The sequence below is a fragment of the Entelurus aequoreus genome, linkage group LG23 (assembly GCF_033978785.1).
Source record: "Entelurus aequoreus isolate RoL-2023_Sb linkage group LG23, RoL_Eaeq_v1.1, whole genome shotgun sequence".
Lineage (NCBI taxonomy): Eukaryota > Metazoa > Chordata > Actinopteri > Syngnathiformes > Syngnathidae > Entelurus > Entelurus aequoreus.
This window is the reverse complement of record NC_084753.1, coordinates 19,833,903-19,858,690: the sequence shown is the minus strand read 5'-3', so window position 1 is coordinate 19,858,690 and position 24,788 is coordinate 19,833,903. Positions and strand designations below refer to the sequence as shown.

The 24,788-nt window shown below is 39.0% G+C and overlaps 1 protein-coding gene across 1 annotated transcript; it reads right to left on the bottom strand.

Moving 5' to 3' along the window:
* Positions 1–485: 485 nt before the first annotated feature.
* On the bottom strand, positions 486–23,471 carry lrp11 (low density lipoprotein receptor-related protein 11). Its single transcript, XM_062033982.1, has 9 exons — positions 22,719–23,471; positions 12,091–12,248; positions 8,764–8,905; positions 8,558–8,683; positions 8,313–8,501; positions 3,471–3,638; positions 1,449–1,505; positions 1,301–1,372; positions 486–1,235 (listed from the first exon to the last, which is right to left on the bottom strand). The coding sequence occupies exons 1-9, from the start codon at positions 23,272–23,274 to the stop codon at positions 1,081–1,083; spliced, it is 1,623 nt and encodes a 540-aa protein (XP_061889966.1). The 5' UTR covers positions 23,275–23,471; the 3' UTR covers positions 486–1,080.
* Between the last annotated feature and the right edge of the window lie 1,317 nt (positions 23,472–24,788).

Below are 24,788 nucleotides of genomic sequence, written 5' to 3'. Positions count from 1 at the left end.
CCGCCAGAGCATAAGAAGAGTCAGTTTGTTTGTGACACAAGAAAATATCGTCAGAAAAAAGGCAAATTCTAAATATACAGTGTTACTTCAACTTAAGAGTGTTTTGAGGTAAGAGCTGTCTTTTGGCTAAATGTTACGCTTTTAAGGTTAAAGCTAAATTCTGAGTTTCAAGCATCCCCGCCATTAGTTGGTATAGCAAATGCCACAGCGAAGCTCGGAAGATCTGCCTAAAACATCTGGTCTTACTCGCTAGCGTTAGCTTTAGGGCTGCAACTAACAACTAATTTGATAATCGATTAATCTGTCGATTATTACTTCGATTAATCGATTAATAATCGGATAAAAGAGACAAACTACATTTCTATCCTTTCCAGTATTTTATTGGGAAAAAAACAGCATACTGGCACCATACTTATTTTGATTATTGTTTCTCAGCTGTTTGTAAATGTTGCAGTTTATAAATAAAGGTTTATAAAAAAAATTAAAAAAAAGGAGCCTCTGCGCATGCGCATAGCATAGATCCAACGAATCGATGACTAAATTAATCGCCAACTATTTTTATAATCGATTTAATCGATTAGTTGTTGCAGCCCTAGTTAGCATGGACATAACTTGGTTTTCCAAGCCATGAGAGGGTAGGAAGTGAGTGGGAAGGACAGTGGTGAAATTAAAAAGTGAATGATATTCATATCAAAATAATATCTAGACAGAGGACATTTACCCATGAATATACTGTATGGAAAAGCTGCTGATGATGTGTTTGACTGAGAAGTCCATAGAAGTCCACTCTGCAAGGTCATTCGCACTACTTCCTGATGTGAAAAAATCAGATTTGAAGCACTTTGGAGCTTTCAGACTGGCAAAATATATTCAATCTGTGCGTCTTGAGAAAGAAAAAAATCAGTGAGCAGCGAAAACGGGGACAAAAAGGGCTCCAGTGAACAGTCCAAGCATCAGATGAGATAATTACAGACATCAGGCTACAGGGGGGGGGGGGACTGTGCAAACTGAAAAAGGTCCAGGCTCAGGCTCCATAGCGGCATCGTCCTTTCCCCAACCTACATGCCAGGTCTGCTGCGGCTACAGGTACATACCATTGATGAGGTAATCGGACTCCTCCGTGGTGAGGGGTCGCGTTTTCTTCAGCCTGTGGCGAACCAGCCGCAGCCGGCAGCCGATCATGAGCAGCAGCAGGGCGGTGATGATCAGGCCCAGTGCCAGTGGGAGGATGGCGCCTTGATGCCAACGGACGAGGTTTTATTAGCGCACAGGATGATAGGGCCCGGTTAGCGGTTCTCACCTGACTCTGGGCCCGGATGTCCTCCCTTGACAGGTTTGGACAGCGGGATGTCGCTATCTTGGCTCTGTGAAGCTTTGGGAGCAGCTTTGATTACACATTAGTATACAAAAAAGTGTCAATAAAGTTGAAAAATTAGTTAAATTTGTACTTATGTCAGTCTGTTTAGTGACAGGAGGAGACACACTTGCTGGTTTGAAGGCTGGACCTGCACAACAATAACAACAATTACCTTACTTATCAGTAATCAACTACCGGTACTTCTTTATTGCTATTGGTGTTTACATTTCTCATATTTTTCATAATTCCAAAAAACACAAGAGCGCTCCTATTCTATAGAGCACAAGTATCAAACTCAAGCCCCGAGGCCAACTCTGGCCCGCCACATCATTTTATGTGGCCCGCGAAAGCCTGGAAAAAATGGGTATCAATAAAATACTTTTTTTTTTTTTACTAAATGCATTCATTCTTTCAATTTTGACGGAAAAAAAATGCATATTTTAAACTTTATTATCTGATCATGCCAATTATATTGTTATATACTGTATTGCAAAACTATTTTTGTGAGATAAAAACAAATAGTTAAATATCTGCTTGTCACATTTATTTATGATTTTAAAGCAAGTTATACATACCGGTAAACAAATCTAATAATCAAATGCATACAGCACAGTACGGCTGCAACAACTAATCGATTAAATCGATTAAAATCGATTGTAAAAATACTTGGCGATTCATTTAGTCATCAATTCATTGGATCTATGCTATGCGCAGAGGCTACTTTTTATTTATTTATTAACTTTTTTTTTTTTTATAAACCTTTATTTATAAACTGCAACATTTACAAACAGCTGAGAAACAATAATCAAAATAAGTATGGTGCCAGTATGCTGTTTTTTTTCCAATAAAATACTGGAAACGATAGAAATGTAGTTTGTCTCTTTTATCTGATTATTAATCGATTAATCAAAGTAATAATCGACAGATTAATCGATTATCAAATTAGTTGTTAGTTGCAGCCCTACAGTACAGGCCAAAAGTTTGGACACACCTTCTCATTCAATGCGTTTTCTTTATTTTCATGACTATTTACATTGTAGTTTGTCACTGAAGGCATCAAAACTATGAATGAACACATGTGGAGTTATATACTAACAAAAAAAGGTGAAATAACTGAAAACATGTTTTATATTCTAGTTTCTTCAAAATAGCCACCCTTTGCTCTGATTACTGCTTTGCACACTTTTGGCATTCTCTCGGTGAGCTTCAAGCATACCTGTGAAGTGAAAACTATTTCAGGTGACTACCGATAGGGAGAAGTTTTTATTTACACGATGAGTCGGGTGTGTTTTGACCTCCGCCGAACCCCTGAGCCCGACTCACCGAACCCCTAGGGTTCGATCGAACCCAGGTTAAGAACCACTGGTCTAAATATACATACTGGTCTGAAAATGATGACTTAATTGAACCCTGGCTATACATAAAGTGATAACTTAATGGTGATTATCAATAAATGTTATTTATTACTTAAAATTGTAGAGTTGTTATTGTTGACTTCGGCTGCATGAATCTGTATGAGTTATGTATTGTATTTCCTTGTATATTTTAGGTAATATTTTACTAAAAACAAATGTCAAATATGGGCTATATATGGTATTTTTGTACGCTACTGGGTAAAACATATACAAAAATGCACTGTTAAATTCAATTGCACAAGGAAACTTATTGCGGTTTTATCGCCATCTATTTTTTTACTAACATTGTAGTCCGCCTGTGTTAAATAGTCTCATTCTAGGGTTCGCCCTTGCTCATAAACACATGATATATTGTACATATTGTTGTTCAAACTCTGTACAGTAAGTGGCGTTGAAACTCTGCTTCGTAACACCTCATACGCACCTGCTCTGCTTGAGAATAAGAATATGTAGCAGGAGGAATCAGTGTTGTCATTTTAGCATGTATTCTGAGTTTTTTCAAAAAAAGCGACAAATCTAGCGACTTTTTCTGCTCTTATTGAACACATTTGGAGACTGCGACATAAAAGCACTTATCACTTTTCTCAAAGAGCATCAGGTCCTGCCAAAAGTAGATTGCACTATTTAGAACTATTTAGTACACTGTGGTCATCAGCAATGCAACGGGTTACGAAAATAGATCAGGAGCATCGTCTCACTTTTCTGTATACATTCACTGACGCAGTCCGACTCCTGGAGGAAGTTGTTGTGGTTGCCCTGGCAACCGCCGTACAGGAAGTGTTTGCATTCTCCTGCTTCCTGATCATAGTACCAGCGTGCAAAGGTGCCCTTGCACGGTCCTACTACTGGAGCAGAGGCACACGGGTCTACAGTGGCAGAACAGAACACGACAACAAGCATCAATGGATTCATTCAGCTTTTTCTTTGGCTTTTTTTGCAGCACTTATAACAAGAAAAAAACAAGAGAAGATGAAACAGGAAGTGATTCGTTACATATCATACACAAAGGGTGGGAATCTTTGGGCACCTTACGATTCAAGGGCTATGATTCGCTTACAAATCTATTATTGATGCATCTTTAATTATTATACTATTGTTATGTATTACACATGTATTATTATATTTAATAATTTCCTCCCACCTCCAAAAACATGCACCTGGGGATAGGTTGATTGGCAACACTAAATTGGCCCTAGTGTGTGAATGTTGTCTGTCTATCTGTGTTGGCCCTGCGATGAGGTGGCGACTTGTCCAGGGTGTACCCCGCCTTCCGCCCGATTGTAGCTGAGATAGGCTCCAGCGCCCCCCGCGACCCCGAAGGGAATAAGTGGTAGAAAATGGATGGATGGATGGAATTAAACACTTTGTTGTCTTCAGAAAGTGCCTTTGCAGGTTATATTCCTTTGAGACTGTGTTTACTTATTTAAAAAGTAAACACATCAGCTTTCACACTGCACTGTCGATGAATTCATTATTCTGCCCTTGCTACTCGTTTTCAGCATGTGCCGATAGACAGATAGTTAACAGCATGAAGGATAAGAAGAAGCTAAGATTGATGTTCCTTATTTTGAGTTATATTCTTTCCTCGGTTTTCCTTTATTTAGGTTTGTAAGACTGAAAATATTAACATTAAAAAATTATAATGTCCATTGTGTATGTCACATTAATAAAATAGAATGTTTAGTGTTAATACACACAGCAAACATTGCACACATGTGGTTTAACGCAATTAAACCTAAGGTGTGGCTTTATCGCCCTCTGCAGGTCAAATCTAGCGCTACATGTATTATTTGATCGGCAGAGTTAAACAGCCAAAAATAATACGGCCACAAATACAAAAAACATCACAGAGTCAGCAATTTCAATAATACCTGGGATTTATATAGCGCTTTACTAAGTACCCAAAGTCGCTTTACATGTAGAACCCATCATTCATTCACACCTGGTGGTGGGAAGCTACTTTCATAGCCACAGCTGCCCTGGGGTGGACTGACGGAAGCGTGGCTGCAATTTGCGCCAACGGCCCCTCCAACCACCACCATTCATTCATCATTCAATTCACCGGTGTGAGTGGCACCGGGGGCAAGGGTGAAGTGTCCCGCCCAAGGACACAACGGCAGCGATTTTTTGGATGGTAAGAGGCGGGGAGCGAACTTGCAACCCTCAGGTTTCTGGCACGGTTGCTCTACCCACTACGCCATGCCGCCCAATACATTCATACTGTGGTCCAGTCGTCGTTAAAAGTCAGATTTTTGCGATTTATTTTGGTTTTTTTTAGTGCCTTCATTGTGACACATATAACGTTTTGTTTTCGGGTCTCCCTATGTCTAGCATTAAAAGATTACAGATGGTACAAAATGCGGCTGTTAGACTTTTGACAAAAACAAGAAAGTTTGATCATATTACGCCTATACTGGCTCACTTGCACTGGCTTCCTGTGCACCTAAGATGCGACTTTAAGGTTTTACTACTTACGTATAAAATACTACACGGTCAAGCTCCTGCCTATCTTGACGATTGTATTGTACCATATGTGCCGGCAAGAAATCTGCGTTCAAAGAACTCCGGCTTATTAGTGATTCCCAGAGCCCAAAAAAAGTCTGCGGGCTATAGAGCGTTTTCTATTCGGGCTCCAATACTATGGAATGCCCTCCTGGTAAAAGTTAGAGATGGTACCTCAGTAGAAGCATTTAAGTCTCATCTTAAAACTCATTTGTATACTCTAGCCTTTAAATAGACTCCCTTTTTAGACCAGTTGATCTGCCGTTACCCACATATGCGGTCCTCTCCAAGGTTTCTCAGTCATTCACATTGACGTCCCACTGGGGTGAGTTTTCCTTGCCCGTATGTGGGCTCTGTACCGAGGATGTCGTTGTGGCTTGTACAGCCCTTTGAGACACTTGTGATTTAGGGCTATATAAATAAACATTGATTGATTGATTGATTGATATGCTTCACTGTTGCACCCTGCAGGGTGGTGGGGGTACTGCATACATGAGCAACCTTGTTCTGAATGGTTTCATCAAGCCTATTTGGGCAGGTCAAATTAAAAGCTTTGAAGAGGCCTGGTGTAGTCACTAGCTTGTAAAGTGTTGCATGTTTTACATTTTATGGTGGTTATATTCTTATTTCACTTGTATAACTGTGAAAAATGCTCGTCTGGGTGAATAGAAAAAAATAAATATTATAAGCATGTCTCAGCATGATGCAGTGGATCTACCGTAAATACAGACTTTTACATATGATTTGATCCTTAGTTTGGACATGTATGTACCTAATAAAGTGTCTAGCATTGCAGTGCAGAGAAAGCATTTTATCAGAAAAAAAAAAACACAGCAAAGTGGCAATTTTTTTGGGCCCATCTCAGATTCTACCGCAGGGATCGGATGGCAGCGAGGACACAGGCGCTTTGTTTCCGAGGCTCAGCACGGAGCTGCTTTCCCATGGCGAGTGAAGAAGTGCTTGTGTGGCAGTGCCAGCATTTTAGAGCGCAGCGCCATGACTCAATGTGTCCGCCTGCAGTGGCTCCATCTGTTTCTACATCCATATGCACACTCTCTCTTCCTCTCTCTCTGCGACACTCTGGTGATCACGTACTGAAATGATAAGAATGCTGAGTTTCATTAGCACCGTCTAAGAGGCGCTTTTTACTGCGCCTGTAGCTTGCGGTGCTATAAAAATGCTGTGTAGCATAATATCATCTTGATATCTAAATTCAATCTATTAGAATTATTTGAAGCAGCCAACAACTATACTACTGGTAGTTTAAAGAAAATGTTTTGCTCCAGCGCCCTCCGCGACCCCGAAGGGGACAAGCAGTAGAAAATGGATGGATGGGTTTTGCAATGCAACAATAGTAAAAAAAAAAAAGCATTTTGTAGATTCTAATATATTTTTGATACATATTAAAAAAAAAAAAACAGTGACATTATAAATATTCAAAGTGTTTGTATGTAAATATATGTGCAGTTCAAACTACACTCGCAATAATAAAACTACTGCTATATTAATACTTTTAAACTAAGTTTTTATTATCTTTCTCAAGGCATCTTTTTTGTTAACCTAATAAAGTGGGTAGTGTTGTGTATGTCATGATCTCTCATGATAATTACCATATTTTCTGGACCCGGATTATAAGGCGCACTGCCAATGAATGTTTTATTTTTTAATCATTTTTCATATATAAGGCGCACTGAATTATAGGGCGTATAAAAGTAGTCATATTATTATTATTTTTTTTCTAAATGTAAAACACTTCCTTGTGGTCTACATAACATGTAATGGTGGTTCTTTGGTCAAAATGTTGCATAAATTATGTTTTACAGATCATCTTCAAGCCGCTTTCTGACAGTCGCTCCCGGATGCGCAGCTTTGTGGGCGGTCTTATTTACGTGGCTCACCTTCGACAGCGTCTTCTCCCCGTCATGTTTGTTGTAGCGGTGTAGCGTGCAAGGACGGGAGTGGAAGAAGTGTCAAAAGACGGAGCTAACTGTTTTAATGACATTCAAACTTTACTTAAATCAATAACGAAGTAGCTTCTCCTCATCCGGAAACAACCACACTGGAAATGTGTCCTGTGAAAAACCGTCTGACCGGAACTCTAATAACTAAAGTTCCTTTGGTAAATAATGTAAACTCACTATACCGGTATGTTTTAGCGCTTTCATGTCGAGTTTACTGATAGATATAAGTAAGAACTTTACACTACTTTACATTAGTAATGGCAACAGCGGAGGATGAATGTCCCATAACAAGAAGATAGAGAAAAAGAAGAAGCTTATCAACTACGGTGTCGGCACAGATTACAAAGGCAGACGCGCGCAATTTTTCAGGATTTACGCAGATCCCAAATACAGATCAGCAGGTACTAGAAGGTAAGAAAAGTTGCTTTTGCATAATATTGCGAAACAAAACGCAAGATAATATGTCTTACCTTATACACACACCATAATAATACTCGTATGTTTATTGCGCTGACAATTATTCAAGTGGTGCGACTTCATAGCTTACCAAAGTCGTACTAAAACATTTTGATGGATTTTTGAGCTCCGTGTGTAATGTTCTATGTTTTCAATGGAACATTTAAAATGTTGGTGTTGTTTACTTGAGACCCATCATACTGCAGGCTACACTTATCTCTTATGTTTGACTGCCATCTACTGGTCACACTTATCATTACACCATTTACCAAATAAAAAAGCTTCAAGGTGGGTGAGCTCAACCAAACTTATTCCTTACATTAGGCGCACCGGGTTATAAGGCGCAGTGTCGAGTTTGGAGAAAAAAAAAAGTTTTTAGGTGTGCCTTATAGTCCGGAAAATACTGTATTATTAGTTTCTGGTATTTTTTGTACAGTGCTTTTATTTCTGTTCTATTTCCTCCTTTTTGTCACTACTTTTGCCTTTTTGTGCACTTCCTAGTTTTGGTTAATACATCCTTTTTTTAGCTGCACTTCGCCTGCTGTCTCTGCATCCTGGGGTCCAGACCGACATCACCCCCATCCGAACGGAATTTGCCGATTAACAGTACAAGTCAAGTACCTTGACTGGCTGTATCCGGTTGTTGACGGGGTTGCGGTGTGGCTTTGCTCCTCTCCTGAGAAGGTCTGTTGTTCTCCGTGGTCTTGCTGGGTCCAGTCTGGACCATAAAGCTGTCCTCAGTGCGTGTGGCTGCAAGCTGGGATACGGGCAGACCCTCGGTGTGGGTCACAGACTTCCTGCTGGTGTCGACTAAAGAAGATCCACTTAGTAAATGTCGCACGTGTGGAAAATGCTGGTTTTCTTACAGTTTGGACAGAAATCTTCATCGGAGCGATCAGGACAATGTTGCTTCCCGTCACAGGCGAAGGTGATGTCGATGCAGCAGCCGTCGTCACATTTGAACTGGTAGTTGGAGCAGCGTCCCGTACAAACTGTCCACACACAAAAAAATGCATCACGACAAAGACACCTTCATGGAACCTTGGTTGTGTTGTTTTGGTGACATCATCACCTTCTGCTTGGTGCTTGGGTGCCAACACGGTGACGGACACGTTGTCTGAGCTCTTTTGGCCCGACGTGTCAGTAACAGTCATCTGGAAAGTGTAGACGCCTTCCTGGAGACCGGTGATCTTTAACAACCCGGGGTGAGTAGCCTGCAACACACAAATACAGCAAGTCAACACTTGCGTTAATATTTTTTTGTCCACTGAAAAGTTGTAAATTGCATAAAAACTATGGTCAAGTTGGATAAAAAAATCTAAAATGTTAGAAGATTTGTATTCGTTGAGTAGTATCTTTTAGCTGGAGAGTTTATTAGTCATACTGTAGACAATTGTACAGAAAAAACAACATTTTTTGAACCATTAAATTTGTTTTAAATATCCTGGTAAATTACGGGTGTAAATTTGCCATGGTAATTCATCAGGATACTAAATTTTTTTTAACAAATAAAAGTACCGGTACCCTAGTAATACTTTAAATTGTTCAAAAACGCTAAAGTATCCTGGTAAATGTATGGGTGTAAATTTATCAGGATACTTCACCAGGATACTTTAATTTGTGAAACAAAATAGGTAAGTATCCTGGTGAACTACCATATCAGGAGTCTTTAATGTTCACAAAATTTAAAGTACCCTGATACATTTGTAGGTGTAAATCAATAAAGGTAATTGGTAATTTACCCAAGTACTTTTTATTTTGGGAGAAAAAAAATAAAAATAGAGTATCCGGGTAAATTACCATCCTAGAATACTAGGACATTTTTCAAATCTGAATTTAGTTATGCTGGTATATTTCTGGGTGTAAATTTATCAGGAAAAATTTGTTTAAAAAAAAGTAAGTTTCCTGGTAAATTCCCATACAAGAATACTCAAGAGTATTTAAATTGTTTAAAAAAACAAAAGTCTTAAGTATCCTGGTAAATTATTGGGTGTAAAATTATCAGGATAATTTACAAAAATTACCCCAAAGTCCTGGTATAGTATTTTACCAAAATATAATATATTTTTTTACCAAACTGGTATTTTGGAATGCTAATTGACCAGGGTATTTAAATTTATTTGAACAAATTAAAGACTCCTGGTATGCGGGTATGCTAATTTACCACGGTTTTTTAATTTATTTGAACAAATTGTAAGACTCCTGGTATGCTGGTATGATAATTTACCAGGGTATTTAAATTTGTTTGCGCAAATTAAAGACTCCTGGTATATTGGTATGGTAATTTAACAGGATACTTACATTTATTTTAATAATTTAATGTACCCTGATAAATGTGTAGGTGTAAATATACCACGGTAATTTACTAAAGTACTTTTTTTTAATTTTGAAAAAAATAAATAAAAGAGTATCCTGGTAAATTACCATCCCAGAATACTAGGACATTTTTCAAATCTAAATTTTGTTATGCTGGTAATTTTTTGGGTGTAAATTTATCAGGATAATTTACCAGAATACTTGAATTTGTTAAAAAAATAAAAAAAGTAAGTATCCTGGTAGATTCCCATACAAGAATACTCAAGAGTCTTTAATTTGTAAAAAAAAAAAAAAAAAAAGTCTTAAGTAGCCTGGTAAATTTTTGGGTGTAAAATTATCAGGATAATTTACAAAAATTACCCAAAAGTCCTGGTATAGTAATTTAACAAAATGTAAACTTTTTTTTGAACAAACTGGTATTCTGGTATGCTAATTTACCAGGGTATTTAAATTTATTTGAGAAAATGAAAGACTCCTGGTATGCTGGTATGCTAATTTACCAGGGTATTTAAATTAGTTTGAACAAATTAAAGACTCCCGGTATGCTGGTATGCTAATTTACCAGGGTATTTGAATTTGTTTGCGCTAATTAAAGACTCCTGATATATTGGTATGGTAATTTACCAGGGTATTTTAATTTGTTTCAACAATTTAAAGACTCCTAGTATGCTGGTATGCTAATTTACCAGGGTATTTAAATGTATTTGAACAAATTAAAGACTCCTGGTATATTGGTATGGTAATTTACCATGGTATTTAAATTTGTTTGTACAAATTAAAAACTCCTGGTATGCTAATTTACCAGGGTATTTACATTTATTTGAACAAATTAAAGACTCCTGGTATGCTAATTTACCAGGGTATTTAAATTTGTTTGAATAAATTAAAGACTCATGTTATGCTGTTATGGTAAATTACCAGGGTATTTAAATCTATTTGAACAAATTAAAGACTCCTGGTATGCTAATTTACCAGGGTATTTACATTTGTTTGAGCAAATTAAAGACTCCTGGTATGCTAATTTACCAGAGTATTTACATTTGTCTGAACAAAATAAAGACTCCTGGTATGTTAGTATGATAATTTACCAGGGTATTTACATTTGTTTGAGCAAATTAAAGAGTCCTGGTTGGCTGGTATGGTAATTTAACAGTATACTTAAATTATATTTAATAATTTAAAGTGTCCTGGTAAATTAACATTCAATAATTTACCAGGATATTTTATTTGGTTAAAAAATATATGTATGGTGGTTGCGCAAACATGCTAAATAAATTAAGACACTGACATTCTGTTGAACTGTAGATAATAATACCACTATCATTAAGAAAAAAAGTATGATTAGTATTAACTTTACTTTTCAGATTATATAAATATTAAAACATTCCATACAATACTTTTTTCTTAGTTTAATGAGTATTATGAGTATTAGTCATATTCCTGACAATAAAACAAACATTGAAAAAACGGAATTCAAGTATCCTGGCAAATCCACACCCAATTACTTACCATGGTCCAAACTTAATATAGAATACATTAAAACAGTGACATTTGGGCAAGATGTACATAACCCTAGCTGATGTTACAAATCAAAAACATTAAAATAGTGGACTAAATGAATATTTTTAAGCCGGAAATATTAGCAACTATTGGTCTAAATACTACCAGGACGTGTTTGCAAGTGCTAACCTGTTCCAAAATCCATCATGGAGCTCTGACTGCAAGCTACAGTGTAGACTTGACTTAGGCCAATGCAACTTGACACTGGGCTAAGAGTCTTATCTGAATGCAAATGAAACTTGAAAGGTCACTCAGTGGAGTGTGGACCTCCATTAAGGCGGAAAGAATGTGGTCTGCATGTCAACATAAACGGCCAAACCTCACATTGTTACATAACAATCTTTGTCTTGTTGAGGCTTATTAAATGTGCAAACAGTGTTTTGTTGTGATACTAACAAACACACAAGTCAGCTCCTTTGCAGAAGAGGTAGCGTAAATATTGGGATTTTAAAACATATATATTCCCTATCATCTCATAAAATGATAACATTCTGAAGGTACTGAAAGTGGCGATTGCGCTGACCTTCATAGTGACGCCTGTGTCCCCCTTGACCAGAGTCCAGTCGTAGCGACTGATCTCGTGGTCGTCTACGCTATCGCGGCCGTCCAGAACAGCCCAGTCGGTGGGCAGCTGGATCATCACATCCTGTCCGGCGTCGCAGCGGGGGGGCTCGTCTACCTCTGAAAAAAAAAAAAAAACGAAAATAAAAAATGAGTCACCTTAGGTTATGAATGTCATATTTGGCCTTTAATGATTTATTTAGTGCTGCACAGGAGCCAGTAGTGTGATAGAAAGTGGCGTGCACTGCTGAAACCAGCAGAGTCATTCCAACTAGTTCTCAACATTAAGAAGAAAATATTAACTACAGTGGAACCTCGATTTACGAACGCCTCTGTTTGCTAACTTTTCGATTTACAAACCATTAGATTGCGCAAAGTATGCCTCTGCTTAGGAACGCTTCATTCATTCATTTTGTGTCCCGCTGGCTGCCATTTTGTGCCTGCTGGTATTGATGAGATTGTGCCTTGTACCACAGCTAGTTTTTAAATGTGATGAGAATGGACTTTTCTGGAAAAAGATGCCAAAGCGGACTTGTATCACCCCTTGCCTTCTCCCCCTCGCTCTGCTCTTTTCTCTCTCTCCTCTCGTCAGGGTGCTCTTTCTTTTGAAAGTGGATTTTACTTTTTTTTTTTAAACGTTTAGTTTATGATCGTAGCATTACGGTTGTTAAAGATAAGTACTTTTGTGACTTCTGACCGTTTGTGAGGGCACCGAAGGGACTTCTGTATGTGTGCGCGGCTTGGCCAAACAGCGCACACAGATTACAGTTTAGCTTGCCGTTGTTGTTGTTTTTGGCTTATTAGATAGATACTGTAGTTGATCCATCACCCCGTTGTTATGTTTGTTTGATATTATTCATATTTACATTGTTGCTTATGGAGCCATTTGCTTGACTATACAAACTTTACGATTTACAAACCCTGTTCAAGAACCTATTAAGTTTGTAGATGGAGGTTCCACACTGTATATGGAAGACTTTCCAGCCACCAAAGACAAACAATAAAACTTTGCAAATATGTGGCAGTAATTACAATTATAAATATACACTTGGCTGTCACTAACATGTGTGAGAATAAACTATTTCAACTTTGTACTCTTAAAAACACTTTGTTATTATTGCTACTTAAAGGCCTACTGAAATTAATTGTTTTTATTTAAACGGGGATAGCAGATCCATTCTGTGTCATACTTGATCATTTCGCGATAATGCCATATTTTTGCTGAAAGGATTTAGTAGAGAACATCGACGATAAAGTTGTAACTTTTGGTCGCTGATAAAAAAAAGCCTTGCCTGTACCGGAAGTAGCGTGACGTCAACGGTTGAAAGGCTCCTCGCATTTCCCCATTGTTTTCAATGCAGCTAGAACGATTCGGACCGAGAAAGCGACGATTACCCCATTAATTTGAGCGAGGATGAAAGATTTGTGGATGAGGAACATTAGAGTGAAGGACTAGAATGCACTGCAAGACATATCTTTTTTCGCTCTGACCGTAACTTAGGTACAAACTGGCTCATTGGATTCCACACTCTCTCCTTTTTCTATTGTGGATCATGGATTTGTATTTTAAACCACCTCGGATACTATATCCTCTTGAAAATGAGAGTTGAGAACGCGAAATGGACATTCACAGTGACTTTTATCTCCACGACAATACATCGGCGAAACACTTTAGCTACGGAGCTAACGTGATAGCATCGTGCTTAACTGCATATAGAAACAAAATAAATAATAATTCAACACCCCTGACTGGAAGGATAGATAGAAAATCAACAATACTATTAAACCATGGACCTGTAACTACACGGTCAATGCTTTCCAGCCTGGCGAAGGTTAACAATGCTGTTGCTAACGACGCCATTGAAGCTAACTTAGCAACCGGACCTCACAGAGCTATGCTAAAAACATTAGCTATCTACCTACGCCAGCCAGCCCTCATCTGCTCATCAACACCCGTGCTCACCTGCGTTCCAGCGATCGACGGTGCGACGAAGGACTTCACCCGATCACAGATGCGGTCAGCGGCCCGGAGACGGAGGAAGTTAAGGTGAGTTCGGCGGCTAGCGTGTCTGCTATCCACCTCCAAGTCCTCCTGGTTGTGTTGCTGTAGTCCGCCGCTAATACACCGATCCCACCTACAGCTTTCTTCTTTGCAGTCTTCATTGTTCATTAAACAAATTGCAAAAGATTCACCAACACAGATGTCCAGAATACTGTGGAATTTTGAGATGAAAACAGAGTTTTTTGTATAGGATTCAATGTGTCCGCATACTTCCGTTTCAACGATTGACGTCACGCGCATGCGTCATCATACATAGACATTTTCAAACGGAAGTTTAGCGGGAAATTTAAAATTGCACTTTATAAGTTAACCCGGCCGAATTGGCATGTGTTGCAATGTTAAGATTTCATCATTGATATATAAACTATCAGACTGCGTGGTCGGTAGTAGTGGGTTTCAGTAGGCCTTTAATACGTTTTGCTACCATTCTGTTCTGGTTTCCACAACAAACCCTATTAATGTTGCTTCCAGCATGTAAACAGGATTTCAAAACATTCCGAGCGTGGTTTTTAACCTGCCAATAAAAATACATATCCTCTATGATGTACATAATTTTTTCCCATAGTCATTTGAAACTACGACTAGTAATGATAAATATAGTGTAAGGTACCATTCACTTAAAATACATCATTCATAGTTTCCATTATATAACTGCATGCAAGAGTAAACATACCAGGGAAAGACAACTGGTTTTGCAAGTAAGTAAGTAAACAAATGAATGTGTTGGGATGGAATGTAATGTGATATTATTATACAATCAATAGGGATGTGAATCTTACAACAACTCACAATTCGATACCGATTTTTTTGGGTGACAATTGGATTCAGAATCGATTTTTGATTCATACCGATTCTCACAACAAAATAGTACCTCAACTTTAGAGTGTTTTGAGATGAGCGCTGTCTCTCGGCTAAATGTTATGCTTTGAGTTGGAAGCAAACATTTGAGTTACAAGCATCCTCGCTATTAGTTGGTGTAGTAAATGTCACAGTGAACCCCGTAAGATCTGACTAAAACAGGGGTGTCAAACTCTTTAGATCGTGAGATACATGGAGAAAAATCTACTCCCAAGTGGGCTGGACCGGTAAAATCACGGCACAATAACTTAAAAATAAAGACAACTTCAGATTGTTTTCTTTGTTTAAAAAAAAAAGAACAAGCACATTCTGAAATTGTACAAATCATAATGTTGTTGTTTTTTTGTTTTTTTTACAATTACCTGTTGTGGTTAATAGTATATATACTTTATTTGTGTGATAATGTTCATCAGTCAACTCATTGGTGTTAATTTTCATCCATCCATCCATTTTCTACCGCTTGTCCCTTTCGGGGTTGCGGGGGGTTGCTGGAGCCTATCTCAGCTGCATTCGGGCGGAAGGCGGGGTACATCCTGGACAAGTCGCCACCTCATCACAGGGCCAACAAAGATAGACAGACAACAGTCACACTCACATTGACACTGTTAATTTTCAATCCATCAAAATAAAAAAATGTATATCAAAATCAAATTACAGTATGTAACTTATGTAGTTTGATCATTTTCCTCGACTGATGTACTAACATCATGTGGTTTATTTAGTAAATATGTAGCATCATCTACAAAGATACAAATAATTGCTATTGCGACATCCAGTGGACACATTTAGAACAGCTGTTTCATTCAAACATTTCCGGTAAATTTTCATATTTAGCAAACTCATCCCGCGGGCCGGATAAAACCTGTTCGCGGGCCTGATCCGGCCCTCGGGTCGTACGTTTGACACCCCTGGACAAAAACATCCGATCTGACTCGCTAGCGTTAGCTTGTAGCTAAAGACGGACTCAACTTTGTTTTACAACCATGGGGAGGAAGAAAGTAAATGTGAAGTATTAGGATTCACCCTTTTTGGAGGGCAGAGTCCACCCAGATCATTTTATTCTAAGGCTGTCTAAAATGAAGACTAGAACTAAAGTTGAACATTTTTTTCCTACAAAACATGAGTGAGTACAAACAACAGAGATACCAGGCCTGGAGATAGCGCAAGCGATCAGGTCAAAACAGTCTCTCTCTAAAGATGGCTACCTTCGTCAGCCAGCCTTTAGGATGACGTAAAACTGAACGTGACCCCTAATTTAACTTGTGTGCACATTTTTCTCCATCGCTCTCTCCCTGACATCGACAATGTTATATGTGTGTGAGTGTGTAGATAACAACACAGGAGGTATTTATTGTGTTTATCTCCTTGAAGCAGAATGAAGGCCACATTTAAAGGCGTTCTTGTTGTGCCAAAAAGGAGGGAATGTAGTCCTCTAACCTAGGGGTGGGCTAACTATGGCCCGCAGGTCACATCCGGCCCTATGGTCCCTTTAATTCGACCCACCAAATATTAAAACAGAATTGAGCAACGATCTGTTTTGAGAATTGCCACAACAAAACTGATACTAGACTTTGACGCACTGGCAACAAATGGTGATCAATAACTTAAAGAGAATATAAGTGTTAAACCTTTCATACCATTTTATGTTCTTTTGATGTTATGATATGATATTGTTAAAAGTAGATAATTTATGATTAAAATAGCCCACGTTTGATAAGCCTACTCTTAGTTCCAAGAGATATGATATTTTTTGAAATGCATCATGTGCTCGCCCGGCCCGTCTGTCAAATTTCAAAAGCCATTGTGGCCCCTTTGCCAAAAGTTTGCCCGCCCCCCGCTCTAACCGAAGGACAGTTTTGATATGCATTGAAATAAATAAAGAAAAGCAGTTGGAGCGTATCACTGCTAGTCTGCACCATCGCCAGCCAAAAATGTTAAAACAATATCTAAGCAGTGGACATTTATCCATGAAAATATGAAAAATCTGCCTATGGTGTATTTGACAGAGAAGCAGCTGGAAGGAGATACCATAGAAGTACACTCTATGGTGTATATTATTATTACATTGCTTCTAGGGCTACAACTAATTTGATAATCGATTAATCTGTCGATTATTACTTTGATTAATAATCGGATAAAAGAGACAAACTACATTTCTAACCTTTCCAGTATTTTATTGGGAAAAAAACAGCATACTGGCACCATACTTATTTTGATTATTGTTTCTCAGCTGTGTGTAAATGTTGCAGTTTATAAATAAAGGTTTATTAAAAAAAAAATAATAAAAAAATTTAATAAAAAATAGCCAACGATGACTAAATTAATCGCCAACTATTTTTATAATCGATTTTAATCGATTTAATCGATTAGTTGTTGCAGCCCTGATTACTTCATAAAACTACTGTCTTTCTTTTTAAAAGACATGTAACATGTTAAAATTGTGCTGCTTTGTTTTGGGGAGGGGGCCGGGGGGACATTTCAATGGGCAACACTAATTTGAGATACAGGTGTTTTGAGTTAAGAGTTATGTCACATAACCACTTAAGCTTGAAAGTTGAGGTACTCCTGTATAGTATTTGGTATAAAAGTGATAATAAAACCAGGATACAAAAGCTCCTCTTGGCTGCTGATGCATGCTGACGGAGCGATGGCTGCCCAATGCTCCTCAAGAGAGGATGGGTCAAATGTCGACCAGAGGAGATGCAGGGGAGTTTGCGGAGCTAGCGTTGAGCGTCGGGATGGACGAGCTTCACGGAGCCCTGGCTGGATGAGGATGCATCGGACACTTCGGTCCCCCCTAGACGGATTCTCGCTCATCCGCGCGGACTGGACATTGGCCGAGAGCTAGTGGGCAGCCTAGGACGGAGTCAGCTCTGTTGGTTGCTTCCCCCAAACAATACAGAGGCCACCGCAGTGTATGTGTTGAAATTATGTTTTTGCGGTTTATTTATGTATAATTATTGCTATTTTTTTGTGCCTTACTTTTGTGGCTGTATATGGAAATGGCAGCCGGTTGCATCAAATGTATTTTTATTGTACTTTGTCTTTGATGTTTCCTCTTGTTTTCATGTGTTTTTTAACCTTATTTTGTGTGGATGTTTTGTATTTGCAGAGCAACCATATAATTTCCCCGTTGTGGAATGCATAAAGTACTGCATATCCTATTCTATTCTAAATTTCGCTGTACACATATCGTACATGTGACAATAAAGAGAAAAATTACGAATTGAATGTGTATTGATTTTTTTTTCCGGCACCCTTAATCAAAGCCAAATACATTTACATGGTTAAAAATAGTCACTATGTTAATGTTAAAATTGCCATGAGTGTTCTTTTTAATTGTGTTGATTTGTTTGTATTATTTAATTGAATGTATATTTTTCAATAATCATTATCATTATTATTTTTAAATGTTTAAATATTTTAGCCCTGACATTCCGTGCGTTGCATGGTGGGGCCCCTCAGTACATCACTGACTTGCTATGCCCCAACTCTTCAGGCCACAGCCTCCGGTCTTCATGCCAGGGTCTTCTAAAGATCCCAAAAACTCGTTTTAAAACCTGTGGAGACCTGGCATTCCAGGCTACAGCTCCCAGAATCTGGAACAATTTGCACCAGATTCTGTGATCTTGACTGTGTTGACACTTTTAAGCAACATTTGAAAACTTATCTTTTCAGTAAAGCTTTTAGTTAATGCACCTTTTAACTATCAATTTTAATCCATGTTGTATATTGTTTTTATGATGTTGCCCCTGTTTTAATTGAATTGTTGTTTTACTTCATTTACACTGTTCTGCCAAAAATATTTGGCCACCTGCCTTGACTCACATTTGAACTTGAAGTGCTATCCCATTCCTAACCCATAGGGTTCAATATGATGTCGGTCCACCTTTTGCAGCTATTACAGCTTCAACTCTTCTGGGAAGGCTGTCCACAAGGTTGTGGAGTGTGTTTATATGAATTTTCGACCATTCTTCTAAAAGCGCGTTGGTGAGGTCACACACTGACGTTGGTCGAGAAGGCCTGGCTCTCAGTCTCCTTTCTAATTCATCCCAAAGGTGTTCTATCGGGTTCAGGTCAAGACTCTGTGCAGACCAGTCAAGTTCTTCCACTCCAGACTCTGTCATCCATTTCTTTATGGACCTTGCTTTGTGCACTGGTGCACAGTCATGTTGGAAGAGGAAGGGGCCCGCTCCAAACTGTTCCCACAAGGTTGGGAGCATGGAATTGTCCAAAATGGTTTGGTATCCTGGAGCATTCAAAGTTCCTTTCACTGGAACTAAGGGGCCAAGCCCAACTGCTGAAAAACAACCCCACACCATAATTCCTCCTCCACCAAATTTAACGCTCGGCACAATGCAGTCCGAAATGCACCGTTCTCCTGGCAACTTCCAAACCCAGACTCGTCCATCAGATTGCCAGATGGAAAAGCGTGATTCATCATTCCAGAGAATGCGTCTCCACTGCTCTAGAGTCCAGTGGCGACGTGCTTTACACCACTGCATCCGACGCTTTGCATTGGACTTGGTGATGTATGGCTTAGATACAGCTGCTCGGCCATGGAAACACATTCCACGAAGCACTCTGCGTACTGTACTTGGGCTAATTGGAAGGTCACATGAAGTTTGGAGATCTGTAGCAACTGACTGTGCAGAAAATCTTTGCACGATGCGCTTCAGCATCCGCTGACCCCTCTCTGTCAGTTTACGTGGCTGAGTTGCTGTTGTTCCCAAACGCTTCCATTTTCTTATACTAAAGCAGACAGTTGACTTTGGAACATTTAGGAGCGAGGACATTTCACGACTGGATTTGTTGCACAGGTGGCATCCTATGACAGTTCCACACTGGAAATCACTGAGCTCCTGAGAGCGGCCCATTCTTTCACTAATGTTTGTAGAAACAGTCTCCATGCCTAAGTGCTTGATTCTATGGACTTATTGGACATGGAGACGGTTTCTACAAACATTTGTGAAAGAATATGCCGCTTTCAGGAGCTCAGTGATTTCTAGTGTGGAACTGTCATAGGAGGCCACCTGTGCTCAGGTGGTTAGAGTGTCCGCCCTGAGATTGGTAGGTCGTGAGTTCAAACCCCGGCCGAGTCATACCAACAATTATAAAAATGGGACCCATTACCTCCATGCTTGGCACTCAGCATGAAGAGTTGGAATTGGGGGTTAAATCACCAAAAATGATTCCCGGGCACGGCCACCGCTGCTGCTCACTGCTCCCCTCACCTCCCAGGGGGTGAGGGTGATGGGTCAAATGCAGAGGATAATCTCACCACACCTAGTGCGTGTGTGACAATCATTGGTACTTTAACTTTACTTTAACTTTATACACTTGTGGCTGGGCCAAGTGATTAGGACACCTGATTGTGATCATTTGGATGGGTGGCCAAATACTTTTGGCAATATTGTTGTATGATTTTATCTGTGGAAAGCGCTTTATAAATAAAATGTACTTACTTTTTTTTGTACTTACTGTTTTGTATCTGTTCATTCATGTTGATTTTTTTATTTATATTGTTTTATTATTACCGTATTTTCCGCACTGTAAGGCGCACCTAAAAACCTCCAATTTTGTCAAAAGCTGACAGTGTGCCTTATAATCAGGTGCGCCTTATATATGGACCAATATTGAGCCTCCAACAGGTAAAAGTTTCAATCAGTCAATCGCAACTACGGTAAGCAGCCGCCGACTTCCTTTTTACCCGTAGAAGAAGAAGAAGCGCGCGGTGCATGCTGGGATATATGACTGCGCGAGGCGTGCCGTTTCATTTACCCCGTCTTCATTTTCCCCCGTAGAAGAAGAAGAAGCGTGCGGTGCATGCTGGGATATATGACTGCGCGAGGCGTGCCGTTTCATTTACCCCGTCTTCATTTTCCCCCGTAGAAGAAGAAGAAGCGTGCGGTGCATGCTGGGATATATGACTGCGCGAGGCGTGCCGTTTCATTTACCCCGTCTTCATTTTCCCCCGTAGAAGAAGAAGAAGCGTGCGGTGCATGCTGGGATATATGACTGTGCGAGGCGTGCCGTTTCATTTCCATTTGTTTGTTTATGTAAAGACCCCAAAATGGCTCCTATTAAGAGATACGCTTACGACACAGAGTTTAAACTTAAGACGATCAGTCACGCAGTACAACACGGTAATAGAGCAGCAGCGACACTAACTCGATTAATGTTGACTTCGACGAGACGGAGCCGGGCATGTTGGATGCCGTATTCGCCCAACTGTTTAATTCGGACACTGAAGAAGAAGAATTTGAGGGATACGTGGATGAGGAATAACTTCATAAAGTGAGCTTTACATGTTTATTTTGTGTGTTGTGTTGTGTGACATTAACGTTTGAGCAACGTTGAGTTATTGATATATTGTTATTGCTCTGCACTATTTCGAGTGTTACTATATTGTGATTACACTAACGTTTGATTTACCGTAACAGTATCACTGTTTTTTACGTGTTTATTGAATCAGGGAAAAGTTCCCCTCCACTGTGTGATATAAATGTTGCACTACATGTTATACCTTGCTGTTGTTAAAAGATAAACAAAACACCACGTCACTGACTTTACCTCGGGGGAAATAATAAAACAGCTGTTTATTCATTTTGGGAGTGAACAGAGTTGTCAGAACGCTGGTTTGTAATCTATTAATAAAGTTTGACTGACCTATCTGACTGTTTTGTTGACATTCCCTTTAGCGCAGCTCCATCTAATGCAGGGGTCCCCAAACTTTTTGACTAGGGGGCCGCATTGGGTTAAAACAATTTGGCCGGGGACGGGCTGTATGTATGTATGTCTATATATATTAAAAAAAAAAAAATAAATAAAAAAAAAAAAAAAAAAAAATATATATATATATATATATATATATATATATATATATATATATATATATATATATATATATATATATATATATATATATATATATATATATACCGGTATATATATATATATATATATATATATATACCGGTATATATATATATTACATATATATATATAAATATATATATATATATCAGATATATATATATATATATTAGATATATATAGCGCACTTTCCGCGCGCGCGATGATGTCACGTTATCGATGAGAAAATGCATTTTTAGACAATATGATTTGCCAGAGCGGCTAGGAGACACCGTGAGTAGCAAGCGGTACAAAGTGGATAAGAAAAGACAGAAAAAAATAATATTTTTTTAATTAATTTTTTAATACTTGGGACTTCCCGCGGGCCTGATTTTGGACGCTGGCGGGCCAGATTCGGCCGTAGTTTGGGGACCCCTGATCTAATGGATGCATAACGTAACTCCAGCCTCTACTGTAGCGTCTATTCTATGCGCCTTATAATGCGGTGCGCCTTATATATGAACAGTTTTAAAATATGCCATTCATTGAAGGTGCGCCTTATAGTGCGGAAAATACGGTATTTTTAAACAATTGTTGTAATTATTTTTAAACAATGTACTTATTTTGTATCATTATTATTACTTGTTTTTATATAGTTATTAAGACTATAAACATCATATGATTATTTTTAAACAATTGTTGTATTACTTTTTTTAAACAATGAACTTATTTTGTATTATTATTAATGTATATATATATATATTTTTTTTATACTTATTAAGACTTTACATTTTTTTAAACAATGAGAGTCCTACCTTGTGTATCATCCAGCTCCCCAGTCTTCCGCTCCAAGCCCCCGGGGGCATCCGGCACGAGTTGCCCCAGCGTGGCGTTCGCCGGGCGGCTGTGGGAGGTGAAGCCCGGCTGCGGTGCAAAGGAGCAGACATTTTGGCTCCTGTAGGTACAATTGAACAGGTAGCAGTTGAGGCTCTCCCCGGGCTGCCTCGGCTCCTCCTGGACCACCGCCACGGTGCAGTGAGGCTGGGAGCAGCAGGCGTGAACACAGTCCCGCCAGGTGTACACTCGGTCCGGCGCCATCAGGAAGGTGGCGCCCTGCTCGATGGAGGCCTTGGCTCGGATGATGCTCTCCCGGGCCGAGGCGAAGTCGCTCACGCATGAGTCGGCCACCTCGCTCGGCCTGTACGTTTGGTCCTGCTGGAGCTGCTTGCGGAACTCCTCCAGGAGCTCCTCCACTCCGGATATTTTCGACTTTAAGTCCGATATGGCGGAGGTTCGCGAGTGGCCGGGCGGAAGGAAGCAAAGAAGAAGCAGCAGAGACAGCGGCGAGCGGTGATGCTGCCCGGCCGCCATCTTGTTTGCTCACTAAACTCTCCTTGATTGTCCCAATGGTGATGATGATGATGATGATGATGATGCTGTGAGGCACATCAGGATGATCCCCAGCCGATTTAGGACAAAAACACAAAACTACACGCAGTTATGTTTAAATCCTAATTTAAAAGGAGGGAGGTGGTTATCCTGTGACGATGCTAAAAATCTGCTGTTGTCATGGTGAGGATGGAGGAGACGACTGACGTCACTTCGTTAGAGGGAGGACACAAGATTAGGTACACTCACTGATCGTCATCACCGTGAATACTAGGGCTGTGAATCTTTGGGTGTCCCACGATTCGATTCAATATCGATTTTTTTTTTCAATTCAACACGATTCTCGATTCAAAAACGATTTTTTTCCCCGATTCAATAGGATTCTCTATTTATTCAATACATACGATTTCAGCAGGATCTACCCCAGTCTGCTGACATACAAGCGGAGTAGTAGATTTTTGTAAAAAGCTTTTATAATTGTAAAGGACAATGTTTTATCAACTGATTGCAATAATGTAAATTTGTTTTAACTATTAAATGAACCAAAAATATGACTTATTTTATCTTTGTGAAAATATTGGACACAGTGTGTTGTCAAGCTTATGAGATGCGATGCAAGTGTGAGCCACTGTGACACTATTGTTTTTTTTTAAATAAATGTCTAATGATAATGTCAATGAGGGATTTTTAATCACTGCTATGTTGAAATTGTAACTAATATTGATACTGTTGTTGATAATATTCATTTTTGTTTCACTACTTTTGGTTTGTTCTGCGTCGTGTCAGCTACAACCCTAAACTAACACCCTCCCCGGATTGCTAATAATCAAATGTAAACAATCAAATGCAGATACTTTTTCTTTTGCCTTCTGATCTCTCTCTCTCTCTATATATCCACTACTTGCTGTCCATATCCTACCCCCCCCCATCCACACCCCTGATTGTAAATAATGTAAATAATTCAATGTGATTATCTTATGTGATGACTGTATTATGATGATAGTATATATGATAGTATATATCTGTATCATGAATCAATTTAAGTGGACCCCGACTTAAACAAGTTGAAAAACTTATTCGGGTGTTACCATTTAGTGGTCAATTGTACGGAATATGTACTTCACTGTGCAACCTACTAATAAAAGTCTCAATCAATCAATCAATTGTGTCTCCTCTCAATTGCTCTGTTTATTGCAGTTCTAAATGTTGCTGGGTCGGGTTTGGTTTTGGATTTGGATTGCATTGTTATGGTATTGCTGTGTATTGTTGTGTTGGATTGATTAATTAAAAAAATAAAATAAAAAAATAGATTAAAAAAAAAAGAGAATCGATTCTGAATTGCACAACGTGAGAATCGCAATTCGAATTCGAATCGTTTTTTCCCCACACCCCTAGTGAATACACTTGAAGAATTAACATTATATGGTTCCAATTCAGGATGAAAAATACCAAGTTGAAAAATACAGTATCTAAAAAACCCATTGCCATTAACAAAG